We start from the raw sequence: 22,757 nt of genomic DNA on the forward strand, positions 1-22,757 counted from the left end.
TCGCATTTGTGTCGACATGAAGCCCTACGAAAGTCATCAAAAGAGTTCCTTAGCCATCAGAGAATTTAATTCAATTTCAATTTGATTTTATTTATAGTATCAAATCATAACGAGAGTTATCTCGAGACACTTTACAGCTAGAGGTAGGTCTAGACCGCACTCTGTAATTTACAAAGCCCCAACAATTCTAATAATTTCCCCAAGAGCAAGCAGAGCGACCTTTAGCAATTTAGCAAATCAAGCAAATCAAAGATTTTTTTTTTTAACTACAACTTGTTCACAGCCTGAATATGAAAACTCTCTGAGTCTCAGAGTCGGCAAATCTGCCAAATTCTGCTTTTGAATGTCACGTAATTGCATTTTTAAAAAACACTTTCCTGTTTTTTTTTGGTTTGGCGCACAGCTAGACAGGCCAAAATGTTATTGTGAACCCACATTTATACACTGCAAAAAGAGATGTGTTAAAAATGACACAACATGTGTAGTCCCTGAACACACTCACCGCATGTGTTTAAAATTCTACACACGTTGTGTCATTTTTTAACACAAGAGTTGTGTCATCTCTTTTTGCAGTGTATTCTCAAAGACTTCGGTAAGGAGACAATAACAAAAATTGGATGTAAATACTTAAAATTTCCTGTTCCCGCCAAAGGTGAAAGAAATGCAATTTAAAATTATGAATAGGATTTATCCCACTGATGATTTCTTAAAACAGAGATTTAAAATAGATGTAGGAAACTGTACACTGCAAAAAGAGATGTGTTAAAAATGGCACAACATGTGGTGAGTGTGTTCAGGGACTACACATGTTGTGTCATTTTTAACACCTCTCTTTTTGCAGTATATATATATATATATATACGGGCCGGATCTAAATCTGCAAGGGGCTGGATTTGGTGTGATGTAAATGAAGCTGAAGCGTCTCTGTCGCTCCACAGGTAACTCGGGGGAAAGATCGGCTGCTTTGGGGTACTTCATCACGCCCTGTGTGGCCACCCTGGGGACTCTGCTGTGTTACCTGCTGCTGCCACACCTGGTGAGGACTTACTCCTAAAAAGGGAGCCGCAAGGAGTTGTGCAGCTGTGGGCGAGTCATCTAAAACAGCTCATTTCTAAGGGCTCCTGCACACTGGCTGCGCGGTGTGTCCGTTTTTATTTGGGTTCCCATGGTAACAGGTTAGAGCAGGGGTCACCAACCTTTTCTAAACTGAGAGCTACTTCATGGGTATTGAGTCATACGAAGGGCTACCGGTTTGATTACACTCTTCTGAAATAACAAATTTGCTCAGTTTGCCTTTAGTTATATATGATTATTAATGATTAATGATACTCATCTACAGTACAGGCCAAAAGTTTGGACACACCTTCTCATTCAATGCGTTTCCTTTTTATTTTCATGACTATTTACATTGTAGATTCTCACTGAAGGCATCAAAACTATGAATGAACACATATGGAATTATGTACTTAACAAAAAAGTGTGAAATAACTGAAAACATGTCTTATATTTTAGATTCTTCAAAGTAGCCACCCTTTGCTTTTTTTGATAACTCTGCAAACCCTTGGTGTTCTCTCAATGAGCTTCATGAGGTAGTCACCTGAAATGGTTTTACCTTCACAGGTGTGCTTTGTCAGGGTTCATTAGTGGAAGTTTTTCCCTTATTAATAAAAAAGCAAAGGGTGGCTACTTTAAAGAATCTAAAATATAAGACATGTTTTCAGTTATTTCACACTTTTTTGTTAAGTACATAATTCCATATGTGTTCATTCATAGTTTTGATGCCTTCAGTGAGAATCTACAATGTAAATAGTTATGAAAATAAAAAGGAAACGCATTGAATGAGAAGGTGTGTCCAAACTTTTGGCCTGTACTGTATGTGAAGACACTGATCATGTTAATGATTTTAGTTATATATGATTATTAATGATTAATGATACTCATCTATGTGAAGACACTGATCATGTTAATGATTTCTCACAATTATTATCAACAATAACTTAACAAGGTGGGAAACGGATAATATCAATATTAAATTTTCACTTTTAGAACAGGCCTGAGGGCTCCTCATGTGGTCCTTGGGGGGCTACCTGGTGCCCGTGGGCACCGTGTTGGTGACCCCTGGGTTAGAGCGTGCACGCTGCCTGCGTGACACGCACATGCAAAAACGCGTGCATGCTAGAAATAGGACCAACGCGAGCGTGTTGGAAGCGTTTCCAGGCAAAATAGAATAGGAAAAGATGTTTATTTGTCATTTTGATACGAATAAAAAAAAAGTTAGACAGACAGGAAAGGGGGGGAGAGAGATGGGGGGATGACACGCAGCGAAGGGCAGCAGGTTGGATTCGATCCCGCGCCGCTGCAAAGGACTCAGCCTGCACGGGGCGAACGCCACACCACGCAGCCACCATGCAACAGAAACGCCACGTTCACGCCACGCAGCCAGTGTGCAGGACCCCTAAGACGTCCTGCTGTGTTCTTTAATCCTAGCAGTGCCTAACAGGGCCTAGCAGTGCCTAACAGGGCTTAAAAGGGCCTAGCAGTGCCTAACAGGGCCTAACAGGGCCTAGCAGTGCCTAACAGGGCTTAAAAGGGCCTAGCAGTGCCTAACAGGGCCTAACAGGGCCTAACAGGGCCTAGCAGTGCTTAGCAGTGCCTAACAGGGCGTAGCAGTGCCTAACAGTGCCTAGCAGTGCTTAACAGTGCTTAACAGTGCCTAACAGTGCCTAGCAGTGCTTAACAGTGCCTAACAGTGCCTAGTAGTGCTTAACAGTGCTTAACAGGGCCTAGCAGTGCCTAGCAGTGCCTAACAGGGCCTAACAGGGCCTAACAGGGCCTAACAGTGCCTAGCAGTGCCTAAAAGGGCCTCACAGTGCCTAGCAGTGCTTAACAGTGCCTAGCAGTGCCTAAAAGGGCCTAGCAGTGCCTAACAGTGCCTAGCAGTGCCTAAAAGGGCCTAACGGTGCCTAACAGTGCCTAGCAGTGCCTAAAAGGGCCTAGCAGTACCTAGCCGTGCCTAGCAGTGCCTAACAGTGCCTAGCAGTGCCTAACAGGGCCTAGCAGTGCCTAGCAGTGCCTGACCTTTGGCTAGAAGCTAACATTGTAGCTATGGCTGACCTTTGGCCTACTTTAGCATATCAACATTAGCTCACTAAGAACCTGGGAACCACAATCCCAAACTGGCAGTGTGATTTTCTTTGTACTGAATTGTTGAGCTAAAGTAAACTTCTTTGACTTTTATGATCATCATGTCTTTTTTTTTATTTTCTAAAATTATACAAAAAATATTCTAAATCTATATTCTAAAAATCCCAAAATATCTCCTTACGCACAGTATCGCAATATATTGAATCGTGAGGGTAGCCCTGGATAGCCCTGGTTCCTATCAAGCCTCTGTGAGACCCACACTCCAGTCCTCTGACAGTGTCCTCCTCTCCTCTGCAGGAATTCGCTCGTTTCTACCTGAACAGAAGTCAGTCTGATAACCTGGAGACCAAACAGGAAGTCCTCAGCAGCACAGGTCAGTTCCTACAAAGTCTCGCTCTGCAACACCACCACCATGTTTTCGTGCGCCATTTCAAGTTTAAAGGTGCCCTGCCACACGTATTTCATGACTCTGTGGTGATGTCTGAAGGTCTACCATGGACTCTGTAACGTTTTTTTGTGGAAAAAATGTAGGGCTGGTCCGAATAAGCATTTTTTTTTGCTTCGGTAGTAATGAGCATCGAATATTTGAAGCTTCGGAGAGAGGGGGATTATATTATTATTATTATTATTATTATTATTATTATCTCTAATAAAGGCAGGAATCTCTATGTGTCTGTTTGTTTGTTTGCATGTTGATTATTTTGAGAACCTTTCATCCAAACGACTTCACAAGGGAGTGCAGTGTCGTATTTGGTGCAGTATAAACAGACAGGCCAGACGCGTTCAGATTTTAATAAACTTTTAACTTCTCGAGGATCACCCTCCCGTCAACGGGACACTTTGTGACTCGATAAAACTTCCACTCATGAGCGTTTTTATTAGGGTTGGGTATCGTTTTTTTTTTTTTCGTCGGTGGCTAAATCGAATATTTTTAAAACGGTGCCGGTGCCTAAACGGTGCCTGAACCGGTACTTTTCAATAAAGTTAAAAAAAAAGAAGAAGAAAAAAATAAGGGGTAATAAAACAGTAACAGTGACTTGTTTATTGCTAAGGCCATGGTCAAAATTAAAGATTTAATAATAATGTAATAACTATAACAATAACAATAACTTATTTCACCAGTAAATTGCTGTTGAACCCCAGATGGGAAAAGGTATTTTACAATTACTGTGAATGCACCACGCAGGCTACCTGTTTTAAGTGAACGCACCGCTGTGTTGTTAAACACACGCAGCTGGAACACTGTGTTGTACATCTCGTATCGACGGCAGCTGCAAGTGAACGCACCGTCTGTGTTGTTTAATTCCGACAACGGCAGCTGCAAGTGAACGCACCTCTGTGTTGTTTACACTCGGACGGCAGCTGCAAGTGAACGCACCGTTTGTGTTGTTTTAATTCGACGACGGCAGCTGCAAGTGAACGCACCGTCTGTTGTTTACTATTCGACGACGGGCAGCTGCAAGTGAACGCACCGTCTGTGTTTTTAATACCGACGACGGCAGCTGCAAGTGAACGCACCCGTCTGTGTTGTTTAATTCCGACCCAACGCAGCTGCAAGTGAACGCACCGTCTGTGTTGTTTAATTCAAACAGCGCGCTGAACGTTGAACGCTACCGTCTGTGTTGTTTAATTTATTCGACGACGGCAGCTGCAAGTGAACGCACCGTCTGTGTTGTTTAACTCCGACCATATAAACATAGTACTACTAGTACTGCTAGTACTACTAGTACTGCTACTGTTTATCTATGAATTGCGACAGCAGCTGCTGCTGCGCTGCAGAGCAGACTGTTACATCCCGCTGTTGAAGTCCTCCACAGTGAAATCCAGTCACACGTTACACTGTTTAACGTTAGCTGTCAGCATTTTACCGGTGTTTAATCCAGCTGCTAGCTAAAGGTAGGCTAACGTATAACAACTTGGTGGGGTGTAGTGTTAAAAGCACCGAAATGAGGCACCGAAACTTTCGTTCTTATTCGGTCTCGTTACTACCGTTTATGTCGGCACCGGTTCCCTATTGGCACCGAGTTTCGGTACCCAACCCTAGTTTTTATAACTTTAACCCTGTAAAGCCTGACACATGAAAAAATAACCAGAAAATTCTAAATTTTTTGTAATTTAGATGTTTATTAAACCTCATTATAAAATCCCCAATTTTTATTTTTTTTTTGCCATATGATTTTGTTGATGATATATTTTTTGTATCATGTTTGATACATTGGGCGTTTTGGGCAACATTTTGCTCACAACAATGTTCATTTTAGGTACAAACATTTTTTTGTTTTTGGGCCCTCAACTTCCATGCTTGTATGGGCTACACTTTCATCTTGATAGTCTTAAATCTTCAAAATATACAGCCATGTACACACAACTGTTACAAAGTAACAGAAAATAAAACAATTCAGCCGTGCATGCATACCTTTTGTCGTTGTCCTTTCAGCAACAAAGTGGTATTTTGACCAAAACTTGATTTTCATAAATCCCCAAGAGTCCGAGGAAATGTAATATCCGAGCTTTGTAATCCAAAACCATCTCTTCGCCTCACGATGTTTAAGGAAAAACGGGAAACAGTTTTCCATTTTTCGTATTGTCGTTAATTCGCCGTGTCTAGCTCCGCTAAATGCGTGGGCGCGATCGGTACCCGACAGTTTTCTTTTTTTTTTTCTTCTTCTTCTTCTTCTTCTTCTTCTTCTTCTTCTTCTTCTTCTTCTTTGTAGTTTGTTGGCGGTTGGCAAACCGACTTAAATGTGCATTACCGCCACCAACTGGACTGGAGTGTGAACGAGAGATAAATGCAGAAAATAAATAAACCAAAAAAAAACAACAAAAAAAACGAATATTCGAATGTCAAATTTTAAAATCGAACGAATATTCGAATATTCGGGTCCAGCCCTAAAAAAAAAAAAAGGCCTTGGTTACCTTGTTTCAAGCCATTCTAGCGCGGTATAGACTCGATTTGTGCCAGTTCTCATTAATATTCAACGAGCTTGAGTTAGACTCTGATTGACTAACAGCTAGCCAATGAGAGCCTGGCTGTCAGAATCCTTTACCCAGCGCAACTGGGCGAGCTCATGAATAGTAATGAGCTCAGGCAGCATGATGTCACACTGACCAGCTTCTGTGATTGGTCTGATTTCTCCTCTTATTTCTGTTCAGTGGCTAGAGCTGACAGAGGAGGTAGCAGTTCATTTTCACATTCACCACATAACACAAACACATATGGACCTGACAGAAAAACTGCAAGTAAAAATGGTTTTGTATGGCAGGGCACCTTTTAAACACAGGCTCCGAGTCAGTTTGGCTAACTAAAGTCACTGATGCATATTCACGTCTTTCCTTTTAAAGACATGAACGACCTCGAGGTGGACAGGAAGTTCATCGGGGAGCCAGAGGAGAGCCAGCAGCGCTCGTCCGTCCTGAACGTCTTCAAGAAGGTGAACCACTTCTCCTATAAAATTTTTTTAAATGAAAACTTAAAAAAAAAAAAATTTTTTATTTTGGTCACTATTTCCGACGTTTTTACCGATTTTTTTTTTTTTATTTATTTATTTTTTATTATTTTTTTTATTTTCAGTGATTTATTTATTTATTTTTTTATGTTTTTGTCGAATCTTCACGTTTTTTTTTTAGGGTTTTTCCAACATTTGTGTCACTTTTTTTTCTACGTTCTTTGTCATTTTTTGACTTCCATGTGATCATTTTATTTTACCTGTGAAGAGTAATGGTTGTAGGGAACCATCCACGTTACTTCCTTTGACAATTTGGTTGAAAGAAACCCAAATTTCTGATATAGAAACTTTTTGAAAATGGGTCAAATTTGACCCGAGAGCACCAGGACGATTAAAGACAGAGAAATCTATACTAATACATAATAATACTACTAATGCAACAGGAGGGTTAATATGATCCCTATACTTGTATTTAAATGTTTTTTATCTTTCAATCTTTACCCTTCACACATCAAATCCTGATTCTTACTCTTGTTCTAATGATTATTATATATATTCAGCCTTTTATCTCATTCTCTCAAGCATTCCTCCACCACGATGTTTTTGTCAATTTTTTTCCAGGTTTTTTGTGTTTTTGTCGATTTCTTTTCAGTTTCTTTGTCACAATTTTTCAGCTAGTTTTTAAAATGTTTTCGTCGATTTATTTATTTTTTCACTATTTGACGTTTTTGTCAATTTTTTTTTCAGAGATTTAAAAAAATCGATTTCTTTCCAGTTTTTGTCACTATTTCCGAAGTTTTTTGTCAATTTTTTTATTTATTTTTTCAGCTATTTTTTTTAAATGTTTTTGTCTATTTGTTTTAAGTGATTTTTTTTAACATGTTTTTGTCAATTTTTTTCAAGGGTTTTTGTCACAATTTGACGTTTTTGTCAATTTTTTTTCAGAGATTAAAAAAAAAAAAAGCTATATTTTAAAATGTTTTTGTCGATTGTTTTCAGTGATTTTTTTTTGAAAAACATTTTGTTGATTTCTTTCCAGGTTTTTTTTGTCACTATTTCCACCTTTTTATCTCATCCTCTCAAACGTTCCTCCGCCACATTTCACTGCACATATTAAAAGTATGAGTATGTGATAGGGCTGCTCTCTCTTAGCCGATTAGTCGACTAATCGGTCGTTTTGGTCTTAGTCAACTTAGATTTCTTTAGTCCATTAGTCATGTCTGATGCTGTTTTCATGCTGAATGACTTATTTCCGAGAAACGTACGAGCTCATCTCTGGTAAACACAAGAATTAAGGGTTGACATTTGACCTAATAGATATCACCGTGAAACCTACTTTGATTACTTTCATTAAGGCAATTATTTGTTGTATTGCACATTTTCTGAAATGTTGTGTTTTAAATATGCAAAGGAGGCGTTATCTTATTCAATATATGCATTATTTTTCACGACTCTTTGCGGAGAAACTCAGATTTACAGATCTGTTGATTTAAATCGACTAATCGATCAGTCGGTGCAGTTGAATGAGTGTTGGTCGACTCAGAATTTCTTCACTCGAACGCAGCCCTAGTGTGGGATAACTAAATCGGTTTGTGTGTCCTGCAGATCTGGCTGATGGCTGCGTGTGTGACGTGCGTGTTCGCCGTCACCCTGTCGGTGTTTCCCGTGATCACGGTGCGAGTTCGGACCGTCTACACGGACAGCGCCGCCTGGGGTGAGACGTCTAGGGTTGCACTTAATTCGGCCGGATGTCCCGTCCCCCTTCCTCTGTCTCTGTGTTGGCGTTCTAACCTCCGGTGGATCTGTGAGGACTATGGTTAACTGGTCCTCAGATCTCTGCAGGGTGAATCCAGACAGCTAGCTAGACTATCTGTCTGTCTGTCTGTCTGTCTGTCTAACTGGTCCTCAGATCTCTGCAGGGTAAATCCAGACAGCTAGCTAGACTATCTGTCTGTCTGTCTGTCTGTCTGTCTGTCTAACTGGTCCTCAGATCTCTGCAGGGTGAATCCAGACAGCTAGCTAGACTGTCTGTCTGTCTGTCTGTCTGTCTGTCTGTCTGTCTAACTGGTCCTCAGATCTCTGCAGGGGTAAATCCAGACAGCTAGCTAGACTATCTGTCTGTCTGTCTGTCTAACTGGTCCTCAGATCTCTGCGGGGTAAATCCAGACAGCTAGCTAGACTATCTGTCTGTCTGTCTGTCTGTCTGTCTGTCTAACTGGTCCTCAGATCTCTGCAGGGTAAATCCAGACAGCGCTAGTAGCTGTCTGTCTGTCTGTCTGTATGTCTGTCTGTCTGTCTGTGTAACTGCTCCTCAGATCTCTGCAGGGTAAATCCAGACAGCTAGCTAGACTGTCTGTCTGTCTGTCTAACTGGTCCTCAGATCTCTGCGGGAAATCCAGACAGCTAGCTAGACTATCTGTCTGTCTGTCTGTCTAACAGCTCCTCAGATCTCTGCAGGGTAAATCCAGACAGCTAGCTAGACTATCTGTCTGTCTGTCTGTCTAACTGGTCCTCAGATCTCTGCAGGGTAAATCCAGACAGCTAGCTAGACTATCTGTCTGTCTGTCTGTCTGTCTGTCTGTCTAACTGCTCCTCAGATCTCTGCAGGGTAAATCCAGACAGCTAGCTAGACTATCTGTCTGTCTGTCTGTCTGTCTGTCTAACTGCTCCTCAGATCTCTGCAGGGTAAATCCAGACAGCTAGCTAGACTATCGGTCTGTCTGTCTGTCTGTCTGTCTGTCTAACTGCTCCTCAGATCTCTGCAGGGTAAATCCAGACAGCTAGCTAGACTGTCTGTCTGTCTGTCTGTCTGTCTGTCTGTCTAACAGCTAGCTAGACTATCTGTCCAATCAGAGTTCTCTGTTCTGAGACTAAAACTACTTCTGAACGTCCACATGTTCCACCAAAACCAGTTCCTTCCTGAGACTCTTCAGCAGAGGCACCGTGGCTCCGTCTGGAGCTTAGCCCCGCCCCAAGACGACTGTGATTGGTTTAAAGAAATGGTTCTCAAATTATTTTTCACTAATGTGCCCCAATTTTGAATTGTGTTTATAAGCCCATGTACCCCCTGACCAGCGATAGATTTACCAAACAACAGCAACATGTAACTGAAAAACTTTTTTTTTTCTTTTGAAGTATAAACTTAGAAAAAGTCGGTAGAAAGAAGGAAATAAGGCAAGAATAGGTGGGAAAATATTGTCAAAAACTTCGTAAAAGCAACAGACTTGTAAAAAAAAAAAAAACAGTAGAAAGAAGGAAGATAAACTTCGAAAAAAGTGACATAAACCTTGAAAAAAGCAGAATTGTTTTTTGAAAAAAGCAACAAAAACTTCGACAAACTTGGAGAAAAAAAGAAGACCGTAGAAGAAAGGAAGGAAGGCAAGAACAGGTTGAAAATAGTGACAAAAACCTTTTTAAAAAGCGCTCACATACCCCCTGCAGTCCTCCAGAGTACCTCTAGGGGGACACGTACCCCCTGCAGTCCTCCAGAGTACCCCTAGGGGGACACGTACCCCCTGCAGTCCTCCAGAGTACCTCTAGGGGGACACGTACCCCCTGCAGTCCTCCAGAGTACCTCTAGGGGGACACGTACCCCCTGCAGTCCTCCAGAGTACCCCTAGGGGGACACATACCCCCTGCAGTCCTCCAGAGTACCCCTAGGGGGACACGTTCCACCATTTGAGAAACACTGGTTTAAAGAAATGCCAATAAACCAGAGCACATTTTTCTCCCATCCCAGAATGCTGTGTGGAATAGCCAGACCTTCCTCCACAGCGCTGTGGAGGAAGGTCTGGCGATGCGAGACTTTGGCTGTAGCAGCGAATACCATTTTTTTGAGCTTCGGTGCCTTTCAACAGCAAACATTCAAAAGCAACCAGGGAAATCAAACATTTCCGAGCCCGCTGCCGCGTGGCGGCTTTGGAAAAGAGAGAGTACATTAAAGTGATGGTTGGAGTAATTCACCCTAGGGTCCTTTGCACCATGACCTCGAGCCAAACACCCCCCCCCGAAGCTTTTTTCACCTGGGTCTAACATTGGGATAACTCTCCCAATGTTATCAGCTGAATAACTTACGGGCGCTAATGGATCCAGTGATGTATCTCGTAAGTTACCCCACTAATAATGCCCGAACGATACCGAACTTCTACACTAGTACAAACAGGTTATGTACTTACAACAACGAAAGAGATAACAAAAAAATTATTAATTTAATGATTAAATAAGGTAATGTCTTCAAACTTACCTCAATTATAACTTGCCTCCTGCTAGTTATACTACAGCAGTTACTTTAGGTTTTTCACCAGAAACGTTAGTTACATCTTGTGACAACTTTAAAAGTTTCAATCAGCTGTGCAGTGGGACCGCCCCTTAAACAGATGATGACCCCGGTGTTTTTGAGAGGGAGGAGACAGAGAGCACTTCCTGGTTGCGGGATTGAGTGGAACGTGTCGGAGGGGAAGCAGTGTACAGGGTCAGCGGAGCTACAGCTCAGTTGCGCGGCAGATTCAGTTAAGGTCGTTTTAATCCCTTAAAAACGTTGTTCGCCACTGACAGCTCATCAACGAACGGCCTACCTTAAAAGCACCGTGGCTCCGTCTGGAGCTTAGCCCCGCCCCAAGACGACTGTGATTGGTTTAAAGAAATGGTTCTCAAATTATTTTTCACTAATGTGCCCCAATTTTGAATTGTGTTTATAAGCCCATGTACCCCCTGACCAGCGATAGATTTACCAAACAACAGCAACATGTAACTGAAAAACTTTTTTTTTTTCTTTTTAAGTATAAACTTAGAAAAGTCGGTAGAAAGAAGGAAATAAGGCAAGAATAGGTGGAAAATATTGTCAAAAACTTCGTTAAAAGCAACAGACTTGTAAAAAAAAAAAAACAGTAGAAAGAAGGAAGATAAACTTCGAAAAAGTGACATAAACCTTGGAAAAGCAGAATTTTTTTTTGAAAAAGCAACAAAACCGACAAACTTGGAGGAAAAAAAGAGAACCGTAAGAAGAAAGGAAGGAAGGCAAGAACAGGTTGAAAATAGTGACAAAAACCTTTTTAAAAGCTCCACGTACCCCCTGCAGTCCTCCAGAGTACCTCTAGGGGGACACGCATTACCCCCTGCAGTCCTCCAGGGTACCCCTAGGGGGACCACGTACCCCTGCAGTCCTCCAGAGTACCTCTAGGGGACACCGTACCCCTGCAGTCCTCCAGAGTACCCCTAGGGGGACACATACCCCTGCAGTCCTCCAGAGTACCCCTAGGGGCGCACATACCCCCTGCAGTCCTCCAGAGTACCCCAAGGGGACACGTTCCACCATTTGAGAAACACTGGTTTAAAGAAATGCCAATAAACCAGAGCACATTTTTCTCCCATCCCAGAATGCTGTGTGGAATAGCCAGACCTTCCTCCACAGCGCTGTGGAGGAAGGTCTGGCGATGCGAGACTTTGGCTGTAGCAGCGAATACCATTTTTTTGAGCTTCGGTGCCTTTCAACAGCAAACATTCAAAAGCAACCAGGGAAATCAAACATTTCCGACCGTACTTGAAGGCAGCTTTGGAAAAAGAGAGTACATTAAAGTGATGGTTCGGAGTAATTCACCCTAGGGTCCTTTGCACCATGACCTCGAGCCAAACACCCGCCCCCAGAAGCTTTTTTCACCTGGGTCTAACATTGGGATAACTCTCCCAATGTTATCAGCTGAATAGCTTAGCGCAGGCGCTAATGGATCCAGTGATGTATCTCGTAAGTTACCCCACTAATAATGCCCGAAACGATACCAAACTTCTACACTAGTACAAACAGGTTATGTACTTACAACACCGAAAAGAGATAACAAAAAAAAATTATTAATTTAATGATTAAATAAGGTAATGTCTTCAAACTTACCTCAATTATAACTTGCCTCCTGCTAGTTATACTACAGCAGTTACTTTAGGTTTTTCACCAGAAACGTTAGTTACATCTTGTGACAACTTTAAAAGTTTCAATCAGCTGTGCAGTGGGACCGCCCCTTAAACAGATGATGACTCCGGTGTTTTTGAGAGGGAGGAGACAGAGAGCACTTCCTGGTTGCGGGATTGAGTGGAACGTGTCGGAGGGGAAGCAGTGTACAGGGTCAGCGGAGCTACAGCTCAGTTGCGCCGCAGATTCAGTTAAGGTCGTTTTAATCCCTTAAAAACGTTGTTCGCCACTGACAGCTCATCAACAACGGGCCGCCACCTTAAAAGCACCGTCGCTCCGTCTGGAGCTTAGCCCCTTAGAAGACGACTGTGATTGGTTTAAAGAAATGGTTCTCAAATTATTTTTCACTAATGTGCCCCAATTTTGAATTGTGTTTATAAGCCCATGTACCCCCTGACCAGCGATAGATTTACCAAACAACAGCAACATGTAACTGAAAAACTTTTTTTTTTTCTTTTTAAGTATAAACTTAGAAAAAGTCGGTAGAAAGAAGGAAATAAGGCAAGAATAGGTGGAAAATATTGTCAAAAATCCGTTAAAAGCAACAGACTTGTAAAAAAAAAAAAAAAACAGTAGAAAGAAGGAAGATAAACTTCGAAAAAAGTGACATAAACCTTGAAAAAAGCAGAATTGTTTTTTGAAAAAAGCAACAAAAACTTCGACAAACTTGGAGAAAAAAAGAAGACCGTAGAAGAAAGGAAGGAAGGCAAGAACAGGTTGAAAATAGTGACAAAAACCTTTTTAAAAAGCGCTCACGTACCCCCTGCAGTCCTCCAGAGTACCTCTAGGGGGACACGTACCCCCTGCAGTCCTCCAGAGTACCCCTAGGGGGACACGTACCCCCTGCAGTCCTCCAGAGTACCCCTAGGGGGACACATACCCCCTGCAGTCCTCCAGAGTACCCCTAGGGGGACACATACCCCCTGCAGTCCTCCAGAGTACCCCAAGGGGGACACGTTCCACCATTTGAGAAACACTGGTTTAAAGAAATGCCAATAAACCAGAGCACATTTTTCTCCCATCCCAGAATGCTGTGTGGAATAGCCAGACCTTCCTCCACAGCGCTGTGGAGGAAGGTCTGGCGATGCGAGACTTTGGCTGTAGCAGCGAATACCATTTTTTTGAGCTTCGGTGCCTTTCAACAGCAAACATTCAAAAGCAACCAGGGAAATCAAACATTTCCGACCGTACTTGAAGGCAGCTTTGGAAAAAGAGAGTACATTAAAGTGATGGTTCGGAGTAATTCACCCTAGGGTCCTTTGCACCATGACCTCGAGCCAAACACCGCCCAGAAGCTTTTTTCACCTGGGTCTAACATTGGGATAACTCTCCCAATGTTATCAGCTGAATAGCTTAGCGCAGGCGCTAATGGATCCAGTGATGTATCTCGTAAGTTACCCCACTAATAATGCCCGAAACGATACCAAACTTCTACACTAGTACAAACAGGTTATGTACTTACAACACCGAAAGAGATAACAAAAAAATTATTAATTTAATGATTAAATAAGGTAATGTCTTCAAACTTACCTCAATTATAACTTGCCTCCTGCTAGTTATACTACAGCAGTTACTTTAGGTTTTTCACCAGAAACGTTAGTTACATCTTGTGACAACTTTAAAAGTTTCAATCAGCTGTGCAGTGGGACGCTGCCCTAAACAGATGATGACTCCGGTGTTTTTGAGAGGGAGGAGACAGAGAGCACTTCCTGGTTGCGGGATTGAGTGGAACGTGTCGGCGGGGGGAAGCAGTGTACAGGGTCAGCGTGAGCTACAGCTCAGTTGCGCGGCAGATTCAGTTAAAGTTGCGTTTTAATCCCTTAAAAAGCGTTGTTCGCCACTGACAGCTCATCAACGAACGGCCTACCTTAAAAGCACCGTGGCTCCGTCTGGAGCTTAGCCCCGCCCCAAGACGACTGTGATTGGTTTAAAGAAATGGTTCTCAAATTATTTTTCACTAATGTGCCCCAATTTTGAATTGTGTTTATAAGCCATGTACCCCCTGACCAGCGATAGATTTACCAAACAACAGCAACATGTAACTGAAAAACTTTTTTTTTTTCTTTTTAAGTATAAACTTAGAAAAAGTCGGTAGAAAGAAGGAAATAAGGCAAGAATAGGTGGAAAATATTGTCAAAAACTTCGTTAAAAGCAACAGACTTGTAAAAAAAAAAAAAAAAACAGTAGAAAGAAGGAAGATAAACTTCGAAAAAAGTGACATAAACCTTGAAAAAAGCAGAATTGTTTTTTGAAAAAAGCAACAAAAACTTCGACAAACTTGGAGAAAAAAAGAAGACCGTAGAAGAAAGGAAGGAAGGCAAGAACAGGTTGAAAATAGTGACAAAAACCTTTTTAAAAAGCGCTCACGTACCCCCTGCAGTCCTCCAGAGTACCTCTAGGGGGACACGTACCCCCTGCAGTCCTCCAGAGTACCCCTAGGGGGACACATACCCCTGCAGTCCTCCAGAGTACCTCTAAGGGGGACACACTACCCCTCCCAGTCCTCCAGAGTACCCCTAGGGGGACACACGTCCCTCTGCAGTCCTCCAGAGTACCCCTAGGGGGACACATACCCCCTGCAGTCCTCCAGAGTACCCCAAGGGGGACACGTTCCACCATTTGAGAAACACTGGTTTAAAGAAATGCCAATAAACCAGAGCACATTTTTCTCCCATCCCAGAATGCTGTGTGGAATAGCCAGACCTTCCTCCACAGCGCTGTGGAGGAAGGTCTGGCGATGCGAGACTTTGGCTGTAGCAGCGAATACCATTTTTTTGAGCTTCGGTGCCTTTCAACAGCAAACATTCAAAAGCAACCAGGGAAATCAAACATTTCCGACCGTACTTGAAGGCAGCTTTGGAAAAAGAGAGTACATTAAAGTGATGGTTCGGAGTAATTCACCCTAGGGTCCTTTGCACCATGACCTCGAGCCAAACACCCGCCCAGAAGCTTTTTTCACCTGGGTCTAACATTGGGATAACTCTCCCAATGTTATCAGCTGAATAGCTTAGCGCAGGCGCTAATGGATCCAGTGATGTATCTCGTAAGTTACCCCACTAATAATGCCCGAAACGATACCAAACTTCTACACTAGTACAAACAGGTTATGTACTTACAACACCGAAAAGAGATAACAAAAAAAAATTATTAATTTAATGATTAAATAAGGTAATGTCTTCAAACTTACCTCAATTATAACTTGCCTCCTGCTAGTTATACTACAGCAGTTACTTTAGGTTTTTCACCAGAAACGTTAGTTACATCTTGTGACAACTTTAAAAGTTTCAATCAGCTGTGCAGTGGGACCGCCCCTTAAACAGATGATGACCCGGTGTTTTTGAGAGGGAGGAGACAGAGAGCACTTCCTGGTTGCGGGATTGAGTGGAACGTGTCGGAGGGGAAGCAGTGTACAGGGTCAGCGGAGCTACAGCTCAGTTGCGCGGCAGATTCAGTTAAGGTCGTTTTAATCCCTTAAAAACGTTGTTCGCCACTGACAGCTCATCAACGAACGGCCTACCTTAAAAGCACCGTGGCTCCGTCTGGAGCTTAGCCCCGCCCCAAGACGACTGTGATTGGTTTAAAGAAATGGTTCTCAAATTATTTTTCACTAATGTGCCCCAATTTTGAATTGTGTTTATAAGCCCATGTACCCCCTGACCAGCGATAGATTTACCAAACAACAGCAACATGTAACTGAAAAACTTTTTTTTTTCTTTTTAAGTATAAACTTAGAAAAAGTCGGTAGAAAGAAGGAAATAAGGCAAGAATAGGTGGAAAATATTGTCAAAAACTTCGTTAAAAGCAACAGACTTGTAAAAAAAAAAAAAAAAAACAGTAGAAAGAAGGAAGATAAACTTCGAAAAAAGTGACATAAACCTTGAAAAAAGCAGAATTGTTTTTTGAAAAAAGCAACAAAAACTTCGACAAACTTGGAGAAAAAAAGAAGACCGTAGAAGAAAGGAAGGAAGGCAAGAACAGGTTGAAAATAGTGACAAAAACCTTTTTAAAAAGCGCTCACGTAGCCCCTGCAGTCCTCCAGAGTACCTCTGGGGGACCACCCCCTGCAGTCCTCCAGAGTACCTCTTAGGGGGACACGCATCCTGCAGTCCTCCAGAGTACCTCTAGGGGGACACGCACTCTGAGTCCTCCAGATACTCTAGGGACTACCCCTCATCCTCCAGAGTACCTCTAGGACCCGTACCCTGCAGTCCTCCAGAGTACCCCTAGGGGGACACGTACCCCCTGCAGTCCTCCAGAGTACCTCTAGGGGGACACGTACCCCCTGCAGTCCTCCAGAGTACCCCTAGGGGGACACATACCCCCTGCAGTCCTCCAGAGTACCTCTAGGGGGACACATACCCCCTGCAGTCCTCCAGAGTACCCCTAGGGGGACACATACCCCCTGCAGTCCTCCAGAGTACCCCTAGGGGGACACGTTCCACCATTTGAGAAACACTGGTTTAAAGAAATGCCAATAAACCAGAGCACATTTTTCTCCCATCCCAGAATGCTGTGTGGAATAGCCAGACCTTCCTCCACAGCGCTGTGGAGGAAGGTCTGGCGATGCGAGACTTTGGCTGTAGCAGCGAATACCATTTTTTTGAGCTTCGGTGCCTTTCAACAGCAAACATTCAAAAGCAACCAGGGAAATCAAACATTTCCGACCCGTGCCGAAGGCAGCTTTGGAAAAAGAGAGTACATTAAAGTGATGGTTCGGAGTAATTCACCCTAGGGTCCTTTGCACCATGACCTCGAGCCAAACACCGCCCGAAGCTTTTTTCACCTGGGTCTAACATTGGGATAACTCTCCCAATGTTATCAGGCTGAATAGCTTAGCGCGAGGCGCTAATGGATCCAGTGATGTATCCGTAAGTTACCCCACTAATAATGCCCGAAACGATCCGAACTTCTACACTAGTACAAACAGGTTATGTACTTAACAACGAAAAGAGATAACAAAAAAAATTATTAATTTAATGATTAAATAAGGTAATGTCTTCAAACTTACCTCAATTATAACTTGCCTCCTGCTAGTTATACTACAGCAGTTACTTTAGGTTTTTCACCAGAAACGTTAGTTACATCTTGTGACAACTTTAAAAGTTTCAATCAGCTGTGCAGTGGGACCGCCCCTTAAACAGATGATGACCCCGGTGTTTTTGAGAGGGAGGAGACAGAGAGCACTTCCTGGTTGCGGGATTGAGTGGAACGTGTCGGAGGGGAAGCAGTGTACAGGGTCAGCGGAGCTACAGCTCAGTTGCCGCGGCAGATTCAGTTAAGGTCGTTTTAATCCCTTAAACGCGTTGTTCGCCACTGACAGCTCATCACGAACGGCCTACCTTAAAAGCACCGTTGCTCCGTCTGGAGCTTAGCCCCGCCTAAGACGACTGTGATTGGTTTAAAGAAATGGTTCTCAAATTATTTTTTCACTAATGTGCCCCAATTTTGAATTGTGTTTATAAGCCCATGTACCCCCTGACCAGCGATAGATTTACCAAACAACAGCAACATGTAACTGAAAAACTTTTTTTTTTTCTTTTTAAGTATAAACTTAGAAAAAGTCGGTAGAAAGAAGGAAATAAGGCAAGAATAGGTGGAAAATATTGTCAAAAACCGTTCAAAAGCAACAGACTTGTAAAAAAAAAAAAAAAAAACAGTAGAAAGAAGGAAGATAAACTTCGAAAAAGTGACATAAACCTTGAAAAAGCAGAATTGTTTTTTGAAAAAGCAACAAAAACACGACAAACTTGGAGAAAAAAGAAGACCGTGAAGAAAGGAAGGAAGGCAAGAACAGGTTGAAAATAGTGACAAAAACCTTTTTAAAAACGCGTACCCCCTGCAGTCCTCCAGAGTACCTGGGGGGACCCGTACCCCTGCAGTCCTCCAAAGTACCCCTCAGGGGACACATACCCCTGCAGTCCTCCAGAGTACCCCTAGGGACACGTACCCCTGCAGTCCTCCAGAGTACCCCTAAGGGGGACACTACCCTACAGTCCTCCAGAGTACCCCTAGGGGGACACATACCCTTGCAGTCCTCCAGAGTACCCCTAGGGGACACGTTCCACCATTTGAGAAACACTGGTTTAAAGAAATGCCAATAAACCAGAGCACATTTTTCTCCCATCCCAGAATGCTGTGTGGAATAGCCAGACCTTCCTCGACAGCGGCTGTGGAGGAAGGTCTGGCGATCCGAGACTTTGGCTGTAGCGCGAATACCATTTTTTTGAGCTTGGTGCCTTTCAACAGCAAACATTCAAAAGCAACCAGGGAAATCAAACATTTCCGACCGTACTTGAAGGCAGCTTTGGAAAAAGAGAGTACATTAAAGTGATGGTTCGGAGTAATTCACCCTAGGGTCCTTTGCACCATGACCTCGAGCCAAACCACCCCAGAAGCTTTTTCACCTGGGTCTAACATTGGGATAACTCTCCCAATGTTATCAGCTGAATAGCTTAGCGCAGGCGCTAATGGATCCAGTGATGTATCTCGTAAGTTACCCCACTAATAATGCCCGAAACGATACCAAACTTCTACACTAGTACAAACAGGTTATGTACTTACAACACCGAAAAGAGATAACAAAAAAAAATTATTAATTTAATGATTAAATAAGGTAATGTCTTCAAACTTACCTCAATTATAACTTGCCTCCTGCTAGTTATACTACAGCAGTTACTTTAGGTTTTTCACCAGAAACGTTAGTTACATCTTGTGACAACTTTAAAAGTTTCAATCAGCTGTGCAGTGGGACCGCCCCTTAAACAGATGATGACTCCGGTGTTTTTGAGAGGGAGGAGACAGAGAGCACTTCCTGGTTGCGGGATTGAGTGGAGCGGTGGGGGGAAGCAGTGTACAGGGTCGGAGGCGTACAGCCTCAGTTGCGCGGCAGATTCAGTTAAGGTCGTTTTAATCCCTTAAAAACGTTGTTCGCCACTGACAGCTCATCAACGAACGGCCTACCTTAAAAGCACCGTGGCTCCGTCTGGAGCTTAGCCCCGCCCCAAGACGACTGTGATTGGTTTAAAGAAATGGTTCTCAAATTATTTTTCACTAATGTGCCCCAATTTTGAATTGTGTTTATAAGCCATGTACCCCCTGACCAGCGATAGATTTACCAAACAACAGCAACATGTAACTGAAAAACTTTTTTTTTTTCTTTTTAAGTATAAACTTAGAAAAAGTCGGTAGAAAGAAGGAAATAAGGCAAGAATAGGTGGAAAATATTGTCAAAAACTTCGTTAAAAGCAACAGACTTGTAAAAAAAAAAAAAAAACAGTAGAAAGAAGGAAGATAAACTTTGAAAAAGTGACATAAACCTTGAAAAAGCAGAATTGTTTTATGAAAAAGCAACAAAAACTTCCGACAAACTTGGAGAAAAAAGAAGACCGTGAGAAGAAAGGAAGGAAGGCAAGAACAGGTTGAAAATAGTGACAAAAACCCTTTTTAAAAGGCTCCACGTTACCCCCTGCAGTCCTCCAGAGTACCTCTAGGGGGACCACGTCCCCTGCAGTCCTCCAGAGTACCTCTAGGGGGACACGTACCCTGCAGTCCTCCAGGAGTACCTCTAGGGGACACGCCCCCTGCAGTCCTCCAGAGTACCTCTAGGGGGACACGCGTCCCCCTGCAGTCCTCCAGAGTACCTCTAGGGGGACCCGTACCCTGCAGTCCTCCAGAGTACCTCTAGGGGACACGTACCCTGCAGTCCTCCAGAGTACCCCTAGGGGGACACATACCCCCTGCAGTCCTCCAGAGTACCTCTAGGGGGACACATACCCCCTGCAGTCCTCCAGAGTACCCCTAGGGGGACACATACCCCCTGCAGTCCTCCAGAGTACCCCTAGGGGGACACGTTCCACCATTTGAGAAACACTGGTTTAAAGAAATGCCAATAAACCAGAGCACATTTTTCTCCCATCCCAGAATGCTGTGTGGAATAGCCAGACCTTCCTCCACAGCGCTGTGGAGGAAGGTCTGGCGATGCGAGACTTTGGCTGTAGCAGCGAATACCATTTTTTTGAGCTTCGGTGCCTTTCAACAGCAAACATTCAAAAGCAACCAGGGAAATCAAACATTTCCGACCGTACTTGAAGGCAGCTTTGGAAAAAGAGAGTACATTAAAGTGATGGTTCGGAGTAATTCACCCTAGGGTCCTTTGCACCATGACCTCGAGCCAAACACCCGCTCCCCCCCCCCCAGAAGCTTTTTTCACCTGGGTCTAACATTGGGATAACTCTCCCAATGTTATCAGCTGAATAGCTTAGCGCAGGCGCTAATGGATCCAGTGATGTATCTCGTAAGTTACCCCACTAATAATGCCCGAAACGATACCAAACTTCTACACTAGTACAAACAGGTTATGTACTTACATAACACCAAAGAGATAACAAAAAAAATTATTAATTTAATGATTAAATAAGGTAATGTCTTCAAACTTACCTCAATTATAACTTGCCTCCTGCTAGTTATACTACAGCAGTTACTTTAGGTTTTTCACCAGAAACGTTAGTTACATCTTGTGACAACTTTAAAAGTTTCAATCAGCTGTGCAGTGGGACCGCCCTTAAACAGATGATGACCCGGTGTTTTGAGAGGGAGGAGACAGAGAGCACTTCCTGGTTGGCGAGTTGAGTGGAACGTGTCGGAGGGAAGCAGTGTACAGGGTCAGCGGAGCTACAGCTCAGTTCGCGGCAGATTCAGTTAAGGTCGTTTTAATCCCTTAAAAAACGTTGTTCGCCACTGACAGCTCATCAACGAACGGCCTATAAAAAGCACCGTGGCTCCGTCTGGAGCTTAGCCCGCCAAGACGAGCGCTGTGATTGGTTTAAAGAAATGGTTCTCAAATTATTTTTCACTAATGTGCCCCAATTTTGAATTGTGTTTATAAGCCCATGTACCCCTGACCAGCGATAGATTTACCAAACAACAGCAACATGTAACTGAAAAACTTTTTTTTTTCTTTTTAAGTATAAACTTAGAAAAGTCGGTAGAAAGAAGGAAATAAGGCAAGAATAGGTGGAAAATATTGTCAAAAACTTACGTTAAAGCAACAGACTTGTAAAAAAAAAAAAAAAAAAAAACAGTAGAAAGAAGGAAGATAAACTTGAAAAAGTGACATAAACCGAAAAAGCAGAATTGTTTTTGAAAAAGCAACAAAACGACTTCGCAAACTTGGAGAAAAAAGAAGACCGTGAAGAAAGGAAGGAAGGCAAGAACAGGTTGAAAATAGTGACAAAACCTTTTTAAAAAGCTCCCACGTACCCCCTGCAGTCCTCCAGAGTACCTCTAGGGATAGGCCCCCGGGCAGAGTACCGGGGGAACGTTCCACCATTTGAGAAACACTGGTTTAAAGAAATGCCAATAAACCAGAGCACATTTTTCTCCCATCCCAGAATGCTGTGTGCGCGCAGACCTTCCTCCACAGCGCTGTGGAGGAAGGTCTGGCGATGCGAGACTTTGGCTGTAGCAGCGAATACCATTTTTTTGAGCTTCGGTGCCTTTCAACAGCAAACATTCAAAAGCAACCAGGGAAATCAAACATTTCCGACCGTACTTGAAGGCAGCTTTGGAAAAAGAGAGTACATTAAAGTGATGGTTCGGAGTAATTCACCCTAGGGTCCTTTGCACCATGACCTCGAGCCAAACACCCGCCCAGAAGCTTTTTCACCTGGGTCTAACATTGGGATAACTCTCCCAATGTTATCAGCTGAATAGCTTAAGCGCGGGCGGCTAATGGATCCAGTGATGTATCCTTACCACCATTAAAATTACTACCAAACTCTATAATGCGAATCCGATTGTCTACACTAGTACAAACAGGTTATGTACTTCACAAAACGAAAGAGATAACAAAAAAATTATTAATTTAATGATTAAATAAGGTAATGTCTTCAAACTTACCTCAATTATAACTTGCCTCCTGCTAGTTATACTACAGCAGTTACTTTAGGTTTTTCACCAGAAACGTTAGTTACATCTTGTGACAACTTTAAAAGTTTCAATCAGCTGTGCAGTGGGACCGCCCCTTAAACAGATGATGACTCCGGTGTTTTTGAGAGGGAGGAGACAGAGAGCACTTCCTGGTTGCGGGATTGAGTGGAACGTGTCGGAGGGGAAGCAGTGTACAGGGTCAGCGGAGCTACAGCTCAGTTGCGCGGCAGATTCAGTTAAGGTCGTTTTAATCCCTTAAAAACGTTGTTCCGCCACTGACA

At 43.0% G+C, this 22,757-nt stretch overlaps 1 protein-coding gene across 1 annotated transcript in view; it reads left to right on the forward strand.

Moving 5' to 3' along the window:
• LOC120569490 (equilibrative nucleoside transporter 2-like) overlaps positions 1–22,757 on the forward strand; it is a gene marked incomplete at its 5' end in the record, with an annotated part of 39,389 nt that overhangs the window by 2,035 nt on the left and 14,597 nt on the right. The window contains 4 exons of the mRNA XM_039817350.1: positions 939–1,036; positions 3,442–3,517; positions 6,487–6,575; positions 8,196–8,304. Coding sequence (XP_039673284.1) covers positions 939–1,036; positions 3,442–3,517; positions 6,487–6,575; positions 8,196–8,304 — 372 coding nt within the window. The remainder of the gene's footprint in view (positions 1–938; positions 1,037–3,441; positions 3,518–6,486; positions 6,576–8,195; positions 8,305–22,757) is intronic.

The sequence above is a fragment of the Perca fluviatilis genome, chromosome 1 (assembly GCF_010015445.1).
Source record: "Perca fluviatilis chromosome 1, GENO_Pfluv_1.0, whole genome shotgun sequence".
NCBI lineage: Eukaryota > Metazoa > Chordata > Actinopteri > Perciformes > Percidae > Perca > Perca fluviatilis.